The following is a 22,797-nucleotide window of genomic DNA, read 5'->3' on the forward strand; positions in this document are numbered from 1 at the left end:
GTGAAACTAGTCGAAACGTAAACAAAATTACGCGAGTATTTGGCTGTGTTTCTAAGAAAATTCATTTATTAAGTTGATAATTTACCAGCCTGATGAACTTCTTTCATGAAAAACAAGGATATATTTATAAAAAAAATCCTCTATGAGGAAACTGGGAATTTCTACTGGAGCATTTTAAGGGTACCACGGCAATGACCAGGGGGCACGGAGGCAATCGCTTTCGTTGCCTCTGTGAAGTATCAGGCCTGAATGCATTTTCTATATCTTGCCTTCCATTGAACTGTATACACATCATGCTCTAAGGAAATCCAGGCTCCCTGGCTCATTCATTTCATTCATTCAATGGTTTAATAAAATTCTATTCAATTCGCTGCCAGCAGCAGAATTACATGAACAGTTACATAGTTAAAAATTTGGAGTAAAACATTACATTACTTTTTAAAATTGCCTAAATCTTACACAGAGAAACTGAGAGGGAGAAGTACTGTACACTCTTATAGGGAGGAGAACAGTAACTAAAAATTAATAATTAAACATATGAGTAAAACATTACAATCAAAATTAAAATGACGTAAAAACTATTACACTCAAAAACGAAGATTATTTAGAAAACAGGACACTCTCAATGGGGTTTAAGGACTGGCTCTTTGACGTCACATGTTACATGGTCCACAGACTATGAATCTTTAAATCACACCATCTCATTCCCATGCAATAAAGCTCAGAACGGGTTCTGTTACAATCCATTAAAAATCAAACAATACCCCAAGGTGGTTGGGGTGGTTAGAGTTGAAGAATACATGGTCTATACATGTTCTCCAGAGGGAGGTTACATAAAGGGGGGGGGTACCTACTTATTTTTGTGACAGGTATATTATGATCACATTTCATCCATGACTGCTTTCTGCACAAAGCATTTTGTGACCCAATTGAACTGGTTGTGACCATGGAGAGAGAATTTTCTTCCTCCATTGTTGTGACCATACAACTCACATAAGTACATGCCTGCATTTTCTTGTTCATTTGTACAATGTACGTTCAGTGCATACATGTGTCATTCACTTGTGATTGAAGCTACATGTCATGAACTGTAATTTATTGATGTAAAACAAGTTTGCAGAACATTTTATGTATTGTATTTGTTTATAAATTTGTTTCTTGTTTATCCTACAAAAAATTTTCAGTGAACTAAGGGCCAAGGAATTACAAGCATTTAAAAAAAAAAAAAAATAGAAAAATTGAATGAGACATTAGTTTGTGAAAAGAATATGAAAAATTTACTGCTGTGATGCAAAGTTAATACAAATGCATGTATGCTTCAGATCAGTTATTAAATCTGTTCTTGAAATCATACTTTCTAAACCTTAACAGATTGAGAAACCATTCAAATTATGTTCTTTCCCATCATGTCTGCATTTTAAGCATTCCCTGTACATAGTGGCTTTCCCTTAATCATTAATGGCACCAAAATGAAAGTTTTCAGCTTGATTTAACAACAGCGTGCTTGGCTATTCCACATGTCCCAGGGCATGCAGTGCATATGATAAGGTTCACACACCTCTAATTGATTATCGACCGAACTTGGTGGGCTGCAATAGCTGATATCCGTTACACTTTGCAATACACACTGAACGTTGATTACCACCCGATATACTCACTGTTGTTACATTTCCGCATTCTCTAGTTAGGTTTGGTGCTTTAGGTGAGGTTATGTTACGCTGATTAATTTCCTTCATGACGGCTCAATTAAAAATAGTTGAAAGATATCAATGATATGTTTCTTGAGAGTTTCTTTAATCTGCGCATTATGAATTCATTACATACAGAATAAATTAAGATACTAGTGTCGAATAACATCGCATTAGTGCAAAACATTGTATCTGGAATTCGCAAAAATGTTTTATCTCGCGTGAAAATCCTTCATGCTAACATGCTTCGTGCTAAAATGTTGTACAATATCACTGCATACTTATAGCGGTGTACGCAGTATTTCTTAAAAGCAAGATACAATGTTTTGACAATTTTAAACTTGCGCATAGAAACGTAAGTGCTATTTTAGGAGCAACAACGATTTTACACTGACATAACCATAATAGTGTGTTATTACTCACTGATCATCATGCATTATACTCAAAGGAAGTGTTACATGTACAAATGTATGACATTTGTGTCACGGCCAAGCAGTGGTTCAAGCACTCTGGACTCAAGCTCTGATGTTTTTGACCAGCAGAGTGTGGGTTTGAGTCCCAGTCTTGACTCTTGTGTTCTTAAAGCAAGGCACTTAACCACTCAACCATTATTGTTCGTCCTTCTAGTCTAGTGGGAGATAAAGCTGTTGGTCCAATGTGTTGTGCGTAAAAGAACCCCAGTTACACTTATTGCTAAGAGAAAGGATTTGCCCCAGTGATTCTGGCAGCGAATGCTAAATTGTTCAATCTTGAAAACCCAATCAGTCTCATAACTAAGAAAATCAAAAACCTGTCTTAACACGCTTAAATGCTCAAACGTCTTGAGTAACATGTATTATAAGCATGCATGTTCATTTAGAAAATGCAGTGTAAACTCATACTTATAATACAATAATACGCGTGACAAATATGAGAACCGTTTCTTTGCAATGGTACTGTGCATAAAGCCCTCTTAGCAGGTCCCCCCCCCCCCCAAATAAAAATAAGTGATCATCAAAACGTACTTGGTGAGAAGCATTGCAAATGTTGATAGTTTAAACTATTTTGAGAAAGGATTCCGTTTGAAGTGATATAGTTTGGATAATCTTCTTAAGTGCGTCTTTAAACATGTAGGTACATTGTACACAACATAAACCTTTTACAATTATTAATGTAATGTGCTCCAGAAAATATCTGTAAATAATTCAGAATTTGAAAAATTCATAACTCCTGAACCACACATAGGATATTTATAATCCATACATCATCTGAAAAGGCTAAAATCAGAGCTTTATACTGGAAAACATATAACCACTGAACCAGGTGAGATGACGTCACAAAGTTTGATAGCATCACTCACGAACACCTGGTTTTTGAAGTTAAAAAACTGAATCTCTAGTTCAGTTTATATTTTTAAACTGGTTACTTTTTTTTTAAACTGGATTGTTTTTCATTATTTTTTTCTAAAAAGTGACTATATATATACTAAATAGTAAACTTGGGAGTGTTGGCTCTTATACATGTACATGGTTGTACACGCAAGTTTACTATTTAGTATTTAAAGTCACTTCTTATTTTTCACAACATGCAAAGCTTCAAACACCATTTATAATTTGTTCTGCTTCTTCTTTTTTCCAGCCGTTGCAGTGACAGTAACCAAGGCACTCCTGACCTACAAGACAGTTATCCGTGGTAACGATATCTCAATTCCGTGTCTAGCCTATACCACCATCTCTCCCTCAGTTATCCCCTCGTCGGTCGTGGTAGAATGGCAGAAAGACTCCATCCCATTGGTCGATTCACGCATGCAGATGATCAACGGCCGATTCCGATTGGATACCGGTACCCAGTACAGTCTGACCATCTCGTCGGCCGCTATGTCGGAGGACGGGGTGTATACTTGTAGAGCTGACGGGGAACCAGTATCAACGGTAACCTCATCATCGGTTTCAATGACGACGTCGGCTTCACTAACAACATTAGGTGGGTGTACAAATAAGCGTGTTTTTGTCTATGACTTTTCAGCCCCCCTGTAAAATTATCTCTGATTACCTACTTGTCCATTATTTTTATGTATTCTTGATTTTCTCTTCTAGTGATTGATAACCCTCCAAATACTCACTGTGCCTCAAGTTACACAGAAACACGTGCATAAGCTGCAGTTGACCCTCCCAAAATCTAATCTTCATGTGAAATGTATGAAAAATAGGGGTGGAAATAAAAAATGCACAAAACGCTGAGAGCATTGGCGAAGCATATAATCTAAGTGAAATGAAACCAGCTTCTTCAAAATCCACAGGTTCAGCAACCTTTCCCAGGGGTAGAAACTGTACATGTACACGCTGATGCTATTGATTAGGATCTATTTTAGACCTTTCTTGTACGTATAGCTTGCCTCAGTCTGCAGCTACACTAACCCCCTGTCTACTCGACGAAACCATGGATGTCTTCCGTCGTTATTCTAGCGATAATTTAGCAACCAGCTGTTGCAGCGCAGTTTTTGTTTTTCAATGGGAGCCGGGACGACGCAGAATTGATGTGGTGTCAATCTTCACTAATATCATCAACATGTTTTTTTTAAAGAAGAAAATTATTGTCAAAGGTATTTACTGGAAACAAATTGCAAAACACATGTAGTAATGTCGTAAAGATAGATGCTGGTAGAAATCTACAAATTTTTATCGTTAAAAGGATAAGGCCATTTTCATTTTGCAAGGGCACTTTCATTTGATGTTCTTAAAGTCTATTTGAAACATTTGAAGGGGCGCCAAGGCCAAGACCTGGGCAACAGAGACCAGGGCATCAAGGCCAAGACCTCCTTGGCCTCCATAGCCTCTGTGAAATTCAAGGCCTGTACAAAAAAAAGCTTCAAAACCACCTAGAGATTCATGTACGTACATCTTACCATAAACCTCACTAGATTGTAAATTTCCACCATGCAAAGTTTCAAATCCTACGGATGATTTATGATATTAGATCCCTGTCTAGGGCACAGACTCTATTCTAAAATAATTAAAATGCAGACAACGTACAGTAGCGCATTGTCGATGTAGCAGTCTTCTTACGCTGGCTTTTTAGAAACGATCAGACCACCTGAAGTGTTGAACAATGAGAGCGTTCTTAAAATGGACTAGAGTATTGTCATAGCAGCGAATGCTTTCTGCTTGCTAGCCAGACGCCCACTTCACAGAGCAGCTTATTCTTCGCAGATTTTCAGAAAAAAAAAAAAAAAAAAAAAAAAAGCCTCAAATTTAACCAAGGCATCCACAGCAATAGGAGACTTTCCAACGCTAGGCGGCAGCAGACATACCGGGTAAATTTCCATTGTTTACGTAGTTCTGAACATGCTCATAATTCTGAGAACAATGGATTTACCCGGTAAGTCTGCTGCCCTCTCCTCCCAGAAAGTCTCCCATTGCTGTGGTGCCCTGTTTTGAATAAATAGAAGTGCCCCTTGCCAGAGGAATATTGCTGTGCCCCTTCAAAATATAATGTACACTGGAAATCACATGTATATTTGTCTTCTCTCAACTCTATCGCAGTAGATACATGTTTAGCAAGGAGCAAGTAGACACATGGTGTTAACGCAAACCAATCCACATGTATATTTGTCTTTGCTCTACTAACGCGGAATACATTTTGCGGAGTTCGGGAAACTTCTCTCAACTCTATGGCAGTAGATACATGTTTAGCAGGACAAGTTCTCAAAAGAACATAATCTACACAGCTAGTAGACACATGGTGTTAACGCAAACCAATCCACATGTATATTTGTCTTTGCTCTACTAACGCGGAATACATTTTTCGGAGTTCGGGAAACTTCTCTCAACTCTATGGCAGTGGATACATGTTTAGCAAGACAAGTTCTCAAAAGAACATCACAGCAAGTAAACAACATGGTGTCACTGCAAACCAAATAAACATTGATATCTCATCTTGCAATGCCTCAAACCCCACATACTGGAATAGCTCTTTAAAAGAAATGTAATTTATACAAACTCCTCATCTCAACCTGGAATGGTTTATTCATGCTGTTTCATTGCCGCCAGCACAAGAATTATTAATAAGATTTACAAACATGAAATTATGTCAGACAGTGTGTACTGAGACTCATACTCTTATTTTAATCTGATTTCTAAATTTCTTGCTCTCAGAGAATCACTAAGAATTTTATTAAATATTTGGGTAAAGCCTATGCATGTAGGTTAGGCCTTGTATTCAATAAAAATATTCCCAGTCTTAAAGCCATTGGACACTTTCGGTAAACAGTATTGTCCAAGGCCCACACTTAGTGTACAATGTATGTACTTATAAAATAACAAATCTGTGAAAATTTAGGCTTAATTGAATCGGAGTCGGGAGAAAATAACGGGAAAACCCACCTTTGTTTCCGCACGTTTCGCCGTGTCATGACATGTGTTTAAAATAAATTTCGTAATTCTCGATATCAAGAATTGATATTGTTTTAATGTTTACTCAAAAGACTTTCATGGAAAAATATTTCAAGAGAAGTCTTTCAACATTACCTTCTGTAAACCCTGTAAGTTATTTGTAAATCTGTGAATTTTTAATTTTTGTTCTGTTCCGAAAGTGTCCAATGGCTTTAAAGGTACCATATACACAGGATTGGTTGAGCTGACAAAATAGTCAGAGACAGAGTTCATGTTGTTAGTACTTGCAAAGCTTAGCCTGTGAAGCGTCCCAAGCATCCTATATTTATCAATATAGGGCCCTGTCCGAAATGGTGCCTACGACTACAGCTACAGCTGAATTTTTGCGTCATCGTGTGTTGAAGTATGGGCTTATAGCAACAGCCAGAGCCGTAGTTGTAGCCGCCAAATCTTACACAGCCTTAGACTCAATCAATGGCAAAATAAAGTGTTACACGTGACATGATTTTTTACCAATCAGATTACGAGGATCTATTGACAAATATCTTTGCCTATACATGTTATATTCTACAATGACAACATAGATCAAATCTGAAACAAAAATCAATACAAAATTGTGAATTGCAAGATGCACAAAACACATTTAAGAGGAAACAGTATTCCTTCGTGATGTAATGAAGAAAGTGGAGATTTCCTTTAATGATAGGCTCTCAAGGTAAATTTGTTATCGAGACAAAATGATGTTTTACGATGACACTCTAGAGAAAACTTGTCACCCTGTACCTCTACGACATCACGCACTGCTACAGATATTAAATTATCAACACATACATGCGGCCCGCTCTCCCTCTCTCTCAGTGTAGAAAACCTTTAACACAGTCACCCACGGTTTATTTTCATTGCATTTCATCCAAAGTGACAGTAGTGCCCCGTAATTTCAAAAGCAATCCCTGGATGATTCACCCAAGGAGTTCGTATCAAGAACCCCCCCCCCCCCTTGGGTCGTAGTAGTGCTTATATTAGTGGCTGGTGCTCGTCGTCATGCTTGGCCCCACAGTTATCAGGATATATCAATGGTTTAATTGGACTCTGAGTGTGAGTTTTATATCAATGGTTTAATTGGACTCTGAGTGTGAGTTTTATATCAATGGTTTAATTGGACTCTGAGTGTGAGTTTTCAATCTCAGCATTCCAATATTATTCGGAGAGACTTGGGTTAAAGGGGAACAGGCTGGAGTAAATGTACAATGTGATACACGTCATCATTTGATTCACTTTGTTAAAGATTGTCACCAAAAACTAAGGTTTAAAAAGTTGTAAACACTGTACTGTATAAATTCACTGACAATTTTTTCTTTTTAGTATTAAGTAAAAATAAGTCTATGGGAATCAATGTAAACAAAAACAGCCTTTGAGATACCCCCACAGCACCCACAGCAATCGCCTTGATGCCCTGTGTGCTGTGGTGCCATTTGGGAATATCCAATACAAATTTACATATTCTCATAGAAGTGCCCCTTAACAGAGGAAATTGCGCCCCTTCAAGAACAAAATTCAAGGGCTGCATGTATGTAAACAGTACAGTGCAGGCCTGATACTTCACGGAGGCAACGGAGGCAATTGCCCCTTGTCATTGCCTTGGTGCCCTTGAAATGCTCCAGTGGAAATTTACAATTTCCTCATAGGGTGCCCTTTTCCAGAGAGAAATTGCCTTGATGCCCTTGCCCTTTCAAAAACGAAGCATACAGCCCTGCAGTGTACACATACTTCTTATGTACAGTACATCTGTACCCTGAATTATTAAAGTGTCAAACATGTCAGTTTCTCCTAACCCCCCCCCCCCCCCTCCTTCCCGAGAGCTCCTTAGAGTACTTGGGCATGTAACGGTACACCGATGTGTTTGACAAGGGATAATCCAAGAATTGGAATGACCTTATTGAACACATCAGCAGTGAAGGGATTTCTTATAAATCAAATTAAAGGTTATTTACCGACAGCGTTTTACTGACAAAATTGAAATTAGATTTTAAACTAGAGGTTAGTTTTTCGAGGGGTTATTTTTTAGACTATTGTGCATCTCTTACGTACATAGTTTAAGGGATTCAGTTAGAGGTAGAATTTCATTATTGCTGATTCGAACAAATTTAATCACAATCACATTTAGTGGGACTATTTTAAGCTGTGTACATTGTTTGTTATCACACAAGCGCGAGAGGAATATGGAAAAATTTAGCAGTTCTGCATCCCATTTTTCCATATCCAAATAGGTCGAAGGCTGAGTTGTACGTGGGACGCAGACGCCCCGTATTTTCTGTATTCCACAGGCCTGTGTATAATAACAGTTTATTTGTGTTTTGCATAAAATTAGCTTTAAAATAACGCAGTATGCAGAGTTTCAAACAGTGCAATACTTCAGGTTGTGATATGGGTCGACCAATCAGATTCAAGTTTGCTCAAAAAATAAAAAAGGCAATTTTTAGTACAACTGCAAGGCAAATAGTGACAATAATTATTCGCAATGGATTTACACATTAGAGCTACATTATTGATAGTTGAATCTTTCATAAACAGGAAATTGAGGTGACCTGGGCTCAATTTCATAGAGCTGCTAAAGCAGAAAATATTGCTACGCGTTTGTCTGGTAAGCAGAAATGAGCACGATACCAGTCACAAATTGTACATGTGAGATAGTATTTTAGTTGGTAACCTTATTCTGGTGAGCATAATTTTGTTGGGCTTAGCCATTTTTGGTGCTTAAGCAGCTCTATGAAATTGGGCCCTGGCATTATTCTGAGGTCATGGAATGGTCGAATGCGCATACTTAAGCCCATCCCTGCGCCTTTGGATGAGGTTCTGGACTTCTGGGACTCAACGAAACTTTCACCAACATTCAAAGCTTCCAATCTTACTTTCTAAACAAAGGTTTGGATTCGGTGAATGCTATAATTCATTTCCTTCATCAGTCCTTTTGTGATTGGTACCCAGATATATGTGAACCAGTACAAAGAAGAAACTACTGTTTCTGAGACCTCTCAACTTTCAGATTGTGAACAATTGAAGACTGAAACTACAAAAACATGTACTACAGAGTTTCAAGACCGAGAGCAAACCAGCAAAAATAGAAATCAAAACAGAAACTGAGACTAGTGTTGAGACACGTGTTTTGTTTCACTTGCAAATTTCAGGAAATGTACTCGTGAATACTTTTTGGGATGAACAAAGAACAAATTTACAGGCGCATGGCTTGAACATGCGACCTCTGGATTAATGTTGCAGCAGCCAATTTCACGAAACGCTAGGATCAATCCTATCTCGAGTTAGTACGAGTAACCCGTCCTGAGTTAGGACGAGTAACCCGTCCTAACTTAGGACGGGTTCAGTGCGTCCTTCGTATTTGGATACGGAACTTAACTCGTCCTAAGTCCTAAGATTAATCCTAAGTTAAGAAGAGTTTGGTGAAATCGATGGCTGGGCTCTTCCAACGGAACTATACGTGTACATGACATGTACGTGCTATGTAGCCCAGTGTTGGGGGTCTTGCTATTTGGTCAGATCCTTCTTACAAGACAGTTGAAGACAAAAGTTTAGGAATGGTAAATATCAAAACAGGACGTAATATTTTTTAACTGTGAAAGCTCACTTATGCTCGCACCATATCAAGCCGATTTACACCATGGACAAGCGAGGGAGCATATCAGATTTACACTTGTATTGTGCAAATTGTGGCTGATACTAGGGAAAAGAAACTTGAAGGGGGGGGGGGGGGGGGGACTTCAGATCAAATTCACAAAAATCAAAAATATAAAACCACTTAGAATGACCCAGATTGCATATGGCCATGAGAAAATGAAAGCAGAATATATATTTAAAGTCACCTGGAAATATATATTTTTTTCTTTCAAACATAAGAGTATATGCTTACGAACAATAAAACAATTTTTTTAGTAATTGTTTGTCACGATTTATATGTTTAAAAAATATATAAAGTTGTTTGGGGGGCTGACTCCGCCTACCCCTTTTGTGACGTCAATCGAGGCAGACTTTGCCTGCAATGCGTATAGTAAACACACGTGCAAAGTACATGTACATCCAAGTCGTGAGTTGGTACATTTCAAAAAGTGTTTTTCTGCATTCAGCAGCAATACACCTGGTCGGCATTGCCGTGATTGACGTCACGAACAGCGCCCTCTCAGGTCAGGGTCTACTCTTAAATTTGTAAATAGCATAAGAATTGATTTTTAAAACCTTAGTTAACTGTTTATTCAAATTCCACTCATCAAAACACATATATTAGTGACAAAAGCTTTATTTTGAAAAAATACCACTTCCTGGTGACTTTAAAATCTTCACAGAAAACCTGAGAATAACACTAGATCTCCGTTTCCGGTTTTGTTAACTATAAAGAAATTTGCCCAAGTTACGTTCATGTTATTTTAATTGAAAAAGAATAGTTGATTATATATAAAAAATATAGTCTTCATTTAAGTTGTTTACTCGCAAGTATTGAAACAAAACAAAACAATACAATCATAAACAAAATCCCTGCAGAAACATAACAAGTCTGTATTAAAAGTTACTATTGCACTGCAAAAACTGGGTGTCAAAATTGACACCATGGGTTTGGTCACTAACAGAATAAAAATGAAGGTGTTAATAAATGTATAACTCTAATTTCTGCCAACACAATTCTATTTACATTGGTGTTTTTTTAACACCATATTGTGATAATTTTTATTTTTTTTCTCTTTTTTTTATGGTGAGTTTATTGAATACAAGTGATCATGGTGGATGTGAATCAGTTGAATCTTAAGAACAAATATATATACACTCTCCCTTTAAAATGAGTCATGCACTACAGTGTCTGTAAAAACTTGCACTGTACACTTTTGTTGGCTAGCCTCTGAACGGTTCATGTACATGTAAATGGCGGACTCCTTAATACCATATCATCTCCACATAGTGTGAGTAATTAGTGATCTTCCTCAAGGGCCGCTCAGTGCACCATGTACCACAGTGATGCTGAAAGATTAATTAAACGATAATGTCTTAGGAGACTCCACTGATGCTCAGATAAGTGTTCCACATAATGGTATAATTAATGCTTAATGCTTTATTTGCCTGAACTGTTTCCCGGGAATGGTGTACTTTGAACGTGTTACCGTTTTACAGGATTCTTGGTTTAAAAACGATTTATGTTAATTAGTCTAAAAAGGATCCTGATAATGTTCATACTAGAACAATTTTTTTGTCTCTGGAATATTTCCTTAGCTGTTGCAAACAACTTAACCAACCAAGAGGACCAATGCATCGGTCCTTGCATTTACGCCATTGCAATGGTGTTAATGCAAAAAAATAATTTTTATTTAATGGCCTGCATTTCAACCCTTAGGCAGGTAATAAAATCTTGAAGGCTTAAAATGAAGTATTCTGAAAATAAAGTCATATTTGAGAAAACTTTATCTGAAAAAAAGAAAGACAAAAAAATTACAACCATTTAAAACATGTTATATTCACAACCATACATGGTATGCTTTTTGAATTTTGAAATGGGAAGATCATCCTCAATTTACCAACAACTGATAATAAAAAACAAAAAGTTACCAAGTTTTTGAGTTGGGCTGCTTTGCCATAGAAGGGCGAAGTCGCAGATTGCCAAAATTTTACAACCTAAAGATAACAGTAGGCCTACAGACAATGTCCAAACTGTAACTATGAAGCTTATCAACGATAAACAACCTCAGCGATAAGGGGGTAAAAATGAACATCAATGCTTTTAGAAAACATTAACTGACCGCCCCTTTAAACAAAATAAGAACAACCCTTTAGGAAGTAATCGGTCGGCCGAGCAGTGAGCAGCAGCACTGAGCAGTGTACACGGGATGACATAATACATAGCCGCTATGAAGAGATTGAAAGGTTAATATGTGCTGTCAGATATTTACGAAGCTTCATTTGGCCTCGATTAGCCTGAATGCATCCCCTTGTGTAATCCAGAGCGACAAACATTGGCGGCTGGCTGGGGTGGGGATCATGTGGGGTAGAACTTGCCCCTTAAACTAATGTTGAGGGGTTTGGATGAAACTTTGGGGTTGAGGAAATAATGAAAAGGGTTAAAGATGCTATGTCAGATTTTTGGCCGATTTGACCCCAAAAATTTGATTTAAAATTCAATAGGTATTTTGATGGGGGTCGAGAAAGTTACAAGCTTTCATTTAATTGAGCCATTGCTTGAAAAAGTCCCTATTTTATTAGTAGCTGTGTAGCAGTGAAATAAAGTGCTCAAAATTAGTTTTTGTCGGAATCCCGACAATATATCACATGACCAATTCTAATGTGTTTTATAAGAAACGTTTTTAATTTTTGTCATGGTTCCTGACCATTAAAAGTAAAAGTTTAACTTTTTTTCGTTAGAGCGGGTGATTCTCTTTGAAATACCATTCACTCAAAAAATCTATTTTTTAATGTTTGGGGCAAAAAATCTGACATAGTATCTTTAAGGGAGGATAGGAGTGATTTTCAATTTACAATGTATGTATGTGTGCAGTATTCAACATTGTGTGCAATCTCATCCTCATGCAAAAGCTATGGTATATCAAACCAAACACTCGCAAATTGCAGCCGGGGAAAAAATAAAATAAAATAAAACACTAAAAGCAAATAAATACAGAAATATTTTTCATTTCTGTTCTTGAAATCAACATACATGGCAATGGCTGTATGCTTCGTTTTTGAAAGGGCAAGGGCACCAAGGCATTTTCTCTTTGGCAAAGGGCACCCTATGAGGAAATTGTAAATTTCTACTGGAGCATTTCAAGGGCACTAAGGCAATGACAAGGGGCAACGGAGGCAATCGCCTCCGTTGCCTCCGTGAAGTATCAGGCCTGCATGGCAAATGACTGTTCCATTTCATTTGGTATTATTTTATTCCACACCAAACATGAACATAAAATCTACAATAACAAACAACACAGTAATGTAAGTAGAATAGTTAAAAAAAAATTATGATGTTATTTTATTTCCTACCAGAATTCACAGACTTAAAGGCAGTGGACACTATTGGTGATTGTCAAAGACTAGTCTTCACAGTTGGTGTATCTCAACATATGCATAAAATAACAAACCTGTGAAAATTCGAGCTCAATCGGTCATCCAACTTGCGAGATAATAATTAAAGAAAAGACACCCTTGTCACACAAAGTTGTGTGCGTTTAGATGGTTGATTTCGAGACCTCAAGTTCTAAATCTGAAGTCTGGAAATCAAATTCATGGAAAATTACTTCTTTCTCAAAAACTATGCCACTTCAGAGGGAGCAGTTTCTCACAATGTTTTATACCATCAACCTCTCCCCATAACTCGTTACCAAGTAAGGTTTTATGCTCATAAATATTTTGAGTAATTACCAATAGTGTCCACTGCCCTTAAACTTACACCTTAAAATTCACACAGATCAACTCATAGAAAATACAGATGCAGAGAGGGCTAAACTGAGGAGGAAAAACTGATTAATCTTTAACCAAAAGGTTAAGTCCACCAATCTAATCAAATTACATAAGGGTACTCAGTGTCACAATGTCAAGTAGCATGCATGCATGAACAAATTATTCACAATACTGTGTATAATTTGTTCAAGCCATGCATTTTACTTGTAGATTGTAGATGGTGTTTGCTATCTGCAATTTTTCTCTCCCCCAACCCCCCCCCCAAAAAAAAAAAAGTGTTGAAAGAATTGCTAAACAATTTTCTGTGTTGCAAGCTTTACCGGTGGCAAAACAGGCCTTCCCTCCCAAATGACCTCCGCCCCTCCCCTCCCCCTCTCTCGAGGGTGCTGCCCCTGTGACACCACTGATAGAGCTCCCCCTCCCTATTTGAAATCTTGATAAAAGTTTAGATACAAAATTTCTAGAATAAAAAGTGACATTAATAGTTTATCAGTGTTCTTATAACAATTTTGTATTTTTTTCACATGAAGACAAAGCATTTGTTTTCACCTCCCTGGCACATAATCTTATACCAAATAATAGAGAGAGTTCTAAAAAGGGGCTCTTTCAGGAAAATATGTAACAAAACTTACCCAGAATGCCCCCACCCCTCCCCCTCCACCCCGAAAAAATAATGCACTCCCCTAAAATTTGACCCTAGTTACAGAGTTGAACTCTAGATCCACTGACATGCATCACTGTATGCTCAAGTTTGACAATCCTGTCACGCTGTCAGGTTGAGCTGATATTCTTATTCACTCAAATTATCCCTGAACCAACAAAGTATTCAAGCTTTTAAAAAAACTACAGGGGCCAGAGGAACAAATTTGCTAAGTTGGTAAATACATTGAGTGGCTAAAGGTTTAAATAGACTGTGCACATCTCGCGCAGAAGGAAACCAAGAACAAAATTGAAAAGAGACTATATTTTTCCACGAATTCAAATCTTCTTTAAAAAATTTATTGAAACAAAACATTTGAAAATGAAGCTACCCTAAGCAATTAGTTCATCATCATTCGGCATGGACTTGCGTCCATGGCCGCCTCGACCTCAGGTTGTAATGGGGCCGCACATTTCTGGAGTTGCCGCCATCACCTGGTGTCTTTCAATCGCTGTTTGTCTCAGTTCTTCAACACTTCTTCCACTCCACTTTGTGACGTTGTCTATCCAGTGCAGCTTAGGGCGGCCTCTGCCTCGAATTGTACCTGTAGGCAGACCACCCATACATGTAGCTGCGCTGGGTAGGCCTCCCTGTCTCATCACATGAGCGCACCATTTCGCCTTCCGCTCTAAGACCTCGTCACTCGTGAGACACCACCGCGAATTAGTTATAAATGCAATTTTGTGTATATTACAAAATACAATATATTTGTTAAAATCAACATTGAAACTAACAGTAACTTTTACAGTCTTCAAATTTCATTCCTGATTTTTAGTCCTTTATTTTTTTGTAGAATAAAATTGCGTGTCTGTTTTATGCACTATACTTATAAATACAGTTTTTTGTTCAGCATTAAAATACAGAAAGTGTGTATGGAAGATACATCTACTACTATTTTGTGTTATAATTGTTTACTAATGAACGTTCATACGTGTGTACTTTATTTTTCTAGCAACCATTTTGACCATGGAGTCCAATCTAAACTTAACTGTAGAAGGTAAGGTATTGAAGCTGTGCCAGTGCAGTTGATCCAGCATATTTTTGTCTCTTAATGTGTGTTTAATGTTTCACATTTTAATCAAGCTTTTAACCTCAGGCTTAACTCTGCTCTTGTCAAACGCTGGTGTTGTGAAATAATTTGTGGAACGTGCTGTCAGTGTCTTCATAACATTTATGGGTGTTTGTTCCTTTCTTAGACAAATGCCACTTCTCAGTACGTTTTGGAGCTGTAACCAATAGCTGTTTCTATTTACCTTTCTGACAAATATGCTTGTTATCAACTGCAAAAATGCACGATAGATTACTTTAAAGGCACTGGACACTACTGGTCATTACTAAAATTATTTGTTAAAGCATCAAAACTCACTTGGTAACCAGCAATGGAGAGCTGTTGATAGTACAAAACATTGTGAGAAACGGCTCCCTCTGAAGTAACGTAGTTTTTGAGAAAGATGTATTTGTTCATTAAAATAGTAAAAGACTTCAACTGAAGCCTTTTATTATGCATCTGAAAGCAAACAAAGTAATGCAAACAGGGTGTTTTTTCTTTCATTATTCTCTTGCAAATTCAATGACCAATTGAGCCCGAAGTTGGGATATGTTTACCAAAAAAACTGAAACTTTTGAGCGAAACAGGTGACAATTCGAGAAATACAATAATAGCTTTCAAAAATGAAAAAATAAATAAAAAATTAACACTGAATGAAGAGTGTTGATTATTTGCTATCAGAAAGGTTATTGTTACAGCGCCCTCTTGTGACTCTGTTCCTAGCTGTTTGTTGTTTTCAATGTTACACACTACTCGATAATTTTAACCCAACTGGATCAACATTAGTGACCTTCAATTGCTGCAGACAGAGTATGCATTAAAGCTAAAATTCAATTAAGTGGTTAAGAGCTTCCACTGACAGTACTTGTTGACATCTCTAATGATTTTGGAGAAACGTCTGCCTCTGAAATGGTCTGAAAGTGAAATTAATGTCGTGATCGTATCAGAGGTCTGGCATAGAATGAAATAAATGGATGAAAGATTAATATTCTCCAGAGGGTTGATGTCACCATGCTAGACAGCCTATTAGCAATTTGGAAACCAACTAATGAAATGAGAGTACCAGGGCAAAGAAATTTGGCCACTAATTCATCAGGATTTACTTTTTTTTATTATTATTATTATTTTTTTTAATTCTTTATAAACACAACCCATTCCCGCCAGCTATGGTCTGGGGGTCTTTAAAGGCAGTGGACACTATTGGTAATTACTCAAAATAATTATCAGCATAAAACCTCCCTTCCTAACAAGTAATGGGGAGAGGTTGATAGTATAAAACATTCAGAGAAACAGCTCCCTCTGATGAAGTGATGTAGTTTTGGAGAAAGGTGTAATTTTCCACGAATTTGATTTCGAGACCTCAAGTTTAGAATTTGAGGTCTAGAAATCAAGCATCTGAAAGCACACAACTACATGTACAAGGGTGTTTTTTTATTTCATAGTTATCTCGCAGCCTCGACGACCAATCGGGCTCAAATTTTCACAGGTTTGTTATTTTATGCATATGTTGAGATACACCAAGTGAGAAGACTGGTCTTTGACAATTACCAATAGTGTCCAGTGTCTCTAACTATGATTTAACATAAACATGCATCGTCTTTCTGACTAGATTGCAATAAGCATCACCGACCGCAGTATTTGATGAATGTGAACACGTTTAAGGCTATCATATGGTGGTCGTTGACGCTTAGTGTAATCCATCTATTGAACAATTTCCTTAATTCTTGATTTGTTGACGTTAGTGTTAGCTGTAACCAATAAATTCTCACCTTAGCTTCACAATGTTTATTGTTGCATGTATTGTCATAATAATTGTGGTTTACAAGTGTACATGTAGCATGTTTTGATATAACCTTTAAAGGCTGTGATGTTAGTCCTAGTGGTTTTTGTGTGTATCTGTCTCTTTCTTAAAGTTAATTTTTTCATGGTTGTGGTATCCCATTGACATGACAAGACGCTACAAATTCAGTGTGCATGCACTATGTACATCTTGAACAAACCACTTGCACTGCGTACGTCTTGAATCAACCATTTGGTCCTTGATCGAACTTGCTCATTGACACATATACACTGTTGTTTTACTCATTCTTGTTGTAACTCGGCAAAGTTGTTCAAATGAATGATGTATAGTAAAAAAAAAAATTAATTGTTTTCAATGGGGACAATGTCCGTACAATCTTGTACATTCAGGGATGTGATTTCTCCCTTTGTTAACCGGAAAACATTTTTTTACTCCCACCAAAACTTTTTTTAAATAAATTTATTTATTTATTTATTTTCTTTTTTCTTTCTTGGATCAAATTCATAAGAAAATTAAAATTAAAAGCATATGGAACACCCCAGATTGCAGAGTAGGGTTTTCAAAACCAATGCATGTAAGCAGGCTTTGTATACTCGCCAACTTTCGCGCTCGCAAACTTTCACACCTTGTGCGCTCAGTCATAGTTCAGGTTGTTTTTTTAACATAATAATAATAATAATGATGAGATATTTGTAAAGCGCCTAATGCTAAAAGCCTCTAAGCGCATAAAGAGAACAATAAAATAAACAATGAGAGAAAGATACAAGATACAAATAAGCAAATTACAAAGACCAGTGTCCTCACTTGGTGTATCCCATCATAAGCATAAAATAACAAGCATGTGAACATTTGAGCTCAATTGGTCATCGGAGTTGCGAGAAAATGATGAAAGAAAAAACACCCTTGTTGGACGAATTTGTGTGCTTTCAGATGGGAATAAAAGACTTCTAGCTAAAAGTGTTCTAGCTAGAAGTCTTTTATTATTTTTGTGAAAAATTACCTCTTTCTCAAAAACTACGTTACTTCAGAGGGAGTCGTTTCCCACAATGTTTTATACTACCAACAGCTCCCCAATGCTCGTTACCAAGTCAGTTTTAAAGTTACTATTTGTTTTGAGTAATTACCAAACGTGTACCTTCCCTTTAAACAAATGAGTTTTCAACATGGGCTTCAAACATTGCAAAGAATTAGCTTGGTGAATAGGCACAGGAAGACTATAGACCTTTTCACAAATACCATTGCGCAAGCGCAGACTGTTGAATGAGGTGCATTGTGGGATAGATATGGATCAAATTTGGATACCAGCAAGACCACAATGCACCTAATTCCAAGCTTTACGCGCGCGCCCAAGTATTTGCGAAAAGGTCTTTTCCAAAGAAACAGCCTCCCTTTACATTGTACATGAATGTGATACAGCATCATGTGGTAATGTTAACCTCTAAAACGTTCATGCATCATTTCAAGTTTCCTGTGATGACACTTCACGTTGATGTTCATGTCATCTTGAGTTGAATCATTCAAGACAATTACTTTGCACTCTTAATGACCTTGGTTGCTTCTCTCAAAACCATCATCCCCAACCAGTCAAACTCCAGCAACTTGATTCGTTCATGGAGGAAAAATTCTTCCTCCATGATTCGTTTGAGTCTGTTGGACCATGGAGGAAGAAAATTACCTCCATGGTTGGACTGGGGACTGCTGCACACTGTATGTGCTCTATGTGGGATTTAGCATAACACGTGGGACCAATTTCATAGAGCTGCTTAAGCACACAAATAAGCTAAGAATGACAAAATAAGCTTTATACCAGAGTAAGGTTACCAGTCGAAATACCAGGTCACATGCTCTTTTTTTGACTGGTAACCTGCTAATTTCTGCTAAGCAGGAATTTTTTTTCAGCAACATTTGCTGCTTAGCAGCTCTATGAAATCGGGGCCCAGGGTCCATCAGTGTGGGTGCTGAGTTAGCATCAAAGAGTATAGAGCGCTGAAGGTGCAAGTTCTATCGTTGGAATGTGAAATTTGCATGGGTGCCATTTTAGCAAGCAAATTTGTTTTCATATCATTGATAGCAATGCTCAATGCTCATTGAACATGTTGCCTTTAAAGAGTTGCTTGCTGAAATGGCGCCTTGTGCACATTTCAGCCTGAGTTCCCATCTTCTGCCTTTAGTGCTGTATATTCTTTACTTACCATTATGGTGTTAGAGTTAGTGTACAGTATGGAAGGACCCAGTTATATCACATAAAGGGATTTCAGGTTAATGTTGTTTGACTAATATATGTACATGTGTGTTCACTTTTTCCTCATCTGGTTTTGTTGTTGTTTTCTTAACAATATTTAATACTCAACCTCTCCGATGTATAAAGGGGATACTAACATTTAATTGAATTTGTACTTTATAACAACAATTGCATACAAGTGTTTAGAAACAATAAGGGTGCTAACAGAGAATGTTGCATTTATATTTGAAATCTCTAAACTGTCATTTGTTGCACCTTTCACTGTCAATAAATGGCAGATATAATAATCATTTATCTGCATTCTCTCTTGTTTTATACTTTCAGAACCAATCCCACCAGGTGACCCAGTTGCCAGGGTAATAACCAAGAATTCTATAGACGTCGCTTGGGCAGCAAGTAACGGACCTGTGGAATCATACCAGGTTCTCTACAGGTTAGTAGCTACGGCTAAATTATAACTAGTTTTTATACAGCCCATTGTACAATATCGTATCAACGTGATCAATGCACTTTGCATTAGTGCCCTGGGGTCGATTTCACAAAGAGTTAGGACTAGTCCTTATTTAGGACTAGTCTTAGGAGATATGAAAAACGTACGGCTAGTCCTAAGTTAGGACTAGTAACGCGTCCTAACTAGAGATAAGACTAGTCTTAACTCTTTGTGAAATCCACCCCTGGTCATTTGGCCAATAACATTGTTGTACGACACTTAGCCATTGCTTTGTCCTTCGGATGGGACGTAAAGCCATTGGTCCCATGTGTTGTGTAACACATTTAAAAGAACCCCGTGCACTTATCGAAAAGAGAAGGGGTTCGCCCCGGTGTTCCTGGCTGTGGCTGCTGAATGCGCCAAAGCACCTTCGTAAACCCTTGTAAGGTGCCACATGTACATAACTGGGTCTCAGAATCCATCACTGCAATAACCTATCTTTCTGAAAGTTTGTATATACTCAGCGCCTTGAGTACCTTGTTTTGTAGCTACATGTACGTGCGCTATATACATGTTTTGTAGGACTTTGATATTATTATTATTATTATTATTATTATTAAAGGGATCATAGTGTGAAATGGCCGCTCGTTATTCCCCCGGGGCAATCTCGGGGAATCATAGAGATCATGGTGTGAAAAGGGCTATTGGGCTCAAACCCAAGAATTGAGGGCAGTATCTAACAACCTTTACATGTGTTTAATCTTGTTACATTTAGTATGGTTAGGATTAAAATACATGTATAATTTTCCAACGGTTCCTGCCCCCACCCCCACCTTCTTTTCTTCCAAAATTTGGTCTGCAGACATTGCTTGTGTTGGACTTCCTCCTCATGCCTTCATAATTTTCACCCACAATATATATTTCAGTTATTTAAAGTTCTATAAAATAAACCTAGAATCTATGAATAGTTTGTCAGCCCCCCAGAGGGTTGGTTGGTTGGTTCGTTAAATGTGAAGGGTTATTAAGTTTTCATTGAAGCTTACCTTGTATCATGCTTGAGTTCATCAAGTCAGCAGGAGACTCTCTTCCATTAGAAGACATAAGAGAGATACAAGAGTTCATAGCAAAACACATCTCCTCACAAAAATCACATTAAATCCGCAAGCTAAGATTGCAGTTGCCCTTTTCTAAATAATGTTATCTTACCTTTATCAACGGTTAAAGCCATTGGACACTTTCTGAACAGAATAAAAGTTTAAAGTTCACAGATTTGCATATAACTTACAGGGCTTACAGAAGGTAATGCTGAAAGACTTCCCTTGACATATTATCAAATGAAATGCTTTAATTTTTAAGAAAATATTAAAACAGTTATCAATAGCGAGATTAGCGGATTCATTTCAAACACATGTCATGACATGGTGAAAGGTGCCAAAACAAGGGTGGGTTTTCTCGTTATTTTCTCCCGACTGCAATGACCGATTGAGCCTAAATTTTCACAGGTTTGTTATTTTATATATAAGTTGTGATACACGAAGTGTGGGCCTTTGGACAATACTGTTTACCAATGTTGTGCGATTGCTTTAAAGGTAGAGTTATACAATGTAGAGTGGTAAATTTTAAACCATTTTTTTATTGTAAAAACTGACTTGGACACTTTCAGTTTTGTCCAAAGTCCCACACTTCTTGTATCACAACTTATATACACTGTATAAAATAACAAACCTGTGAAAATTTAGGCTCAATCGGTCATCAGAGTCGAGAGAAAATAACTGGAAAACCCACCCTTGTTTCCGCACGTTTCACCATGTCAAGACATGTGTTTGAAATGAATCCGTTAATCTCGATATTGATAACTGTTTTAATATTTTCATGTGTTTACTATAATCCGTAATTCTTGATGGCGAGAATTGATAATTGTTTTAATGTTTTCTCGAAAAGTAAAGCATTTCATGGAATATTATTTCAAGAGAAGTCTTTTACCATTACCTTCTGTAAACTCTGTAAGTTATTTGTAAATCTGTGAACTTAATTTTTTTTTTTCTGTTCCGAAAGTGTATAATGCTTTAAAACCACTGTAGCTGTTGATAAGTGTCAACTATTTTGAGAATGGATTCTTCTTGATGTATATCCTTTTGATTTTTTTTTACCACAGAAAAACATTTGAATCAATGAATAATGATTTATGTATGAACAGATTAATCGTTCCCTCAGGTTCCTTGGAGTTCATGTTCGTTTGCAAATGCAGCCGCTAGAGATGCGGTTGGTACCCGCTGACCTTGCTAACAGTCTGCTTGCTAATCATGGATGGATGATTGGTTAATGATAATAATAATATCAAAGTCTTATATAGCGCACGTATCTACCAAAAAAGGTACTCAAGGCACTGAGTATATACAAATTTTCAGAAAGATAGGTTATTGCAGTGATGAATTCTGAGACCCAATTATTTAGCACCTTATAAGGGTTTACAAGGTGCTACGGCGCATACAGCAGCCACAGCCAGGAACACCGGGGCGACCCCTTCTCTTTTCGAAAAGTGCAGTAGGTTCTTTTACATGCGTTACACAACACATGGGACCAATGGCTTTACGTCCCATCCGAAGGACGAAGCAATGGTTAAGTGTCTTGCTTAAGGACACAATTGTTACGGCTGGGGATTCGAACCCACACTCTGCTGATCAGAAACACCAGAGTTTGAATTCGGTGCTCTTAACCGCTCGGCCACAACACTTGGTTCTTGTCAATGTAATGCTAATTTATATGAATGCAACATGCTACTTTATATGCAAGAAAGACACAATGTGAATGTTTCAGCTTAAAACAGTACCTACAGCGCAAAAAACTATTTTCAAACTATTTTCACAAGAACATCGAATGCATCCCTATGGAAAAGTTTTGCGGTAACACCATATGTAATGATTATCTCTAATGAGTTGGGGTGGTTCTGAAAAGAACCGTTGGTTTCAACTCAACGTTTTGATCAGTATGCTCTGATCGTCTTCTGGAGAAAGCGATCAGAGCATACTGATCAAAACGTCGAGTTGAAACCAACGGTTCTTTTCAGAACCACCCCAA

The 22,797-nt window shown here is 37.4% G+C and overlaps 1 protein-coding gene across 4 annotated transcripts in view; it reads left to right on the forward strand.

Moving 5' to 3' along the window:
- Positions 1-22,797, forward strand: part of LOC117304262 (receptor-type tyrosine-protein phosphatase delta-like) — a 110,644-nt gene that overhangs the window by 26,872 nt on the left and 60,975 nt on the right. For 3 of the 4 annotated variants that reach the window (XM_033788654.1, XM_033788661.1, XM_033788655.1), the window contains exons 3-5: positions 3,306-3,650; positions 15,151-15,195; positions 19,614-19,722. In XM_033788654.1, the coding sequence (XP_033644545.1) occupies positions 3,306-3,650; positions 15,151-15,195; positions 19,614-19,722 (499 nt within the window). The remainder of the gene's footprint in view (positions 1-3,305; positions 3,651-15,150; positions 15,196-19,613; positions 19,723-22,797) is intronic. The other variant, XM_033788667.1, reaches the window with a different exon arrangement.

Source organism: Asterias rubens, chromosome 2, assembly GCF_902459465.1.
Source record: "Asterias rubens chromosome 2, eAstRub1.3, whole genome shotgun sequence".
Classification (NCBI taxonomy): Eukaryota; Metazoa; Echinodermata; class Asteroidea; order Forcipulatida; family Asteriidae; genus Asterias; species Asterias rubens.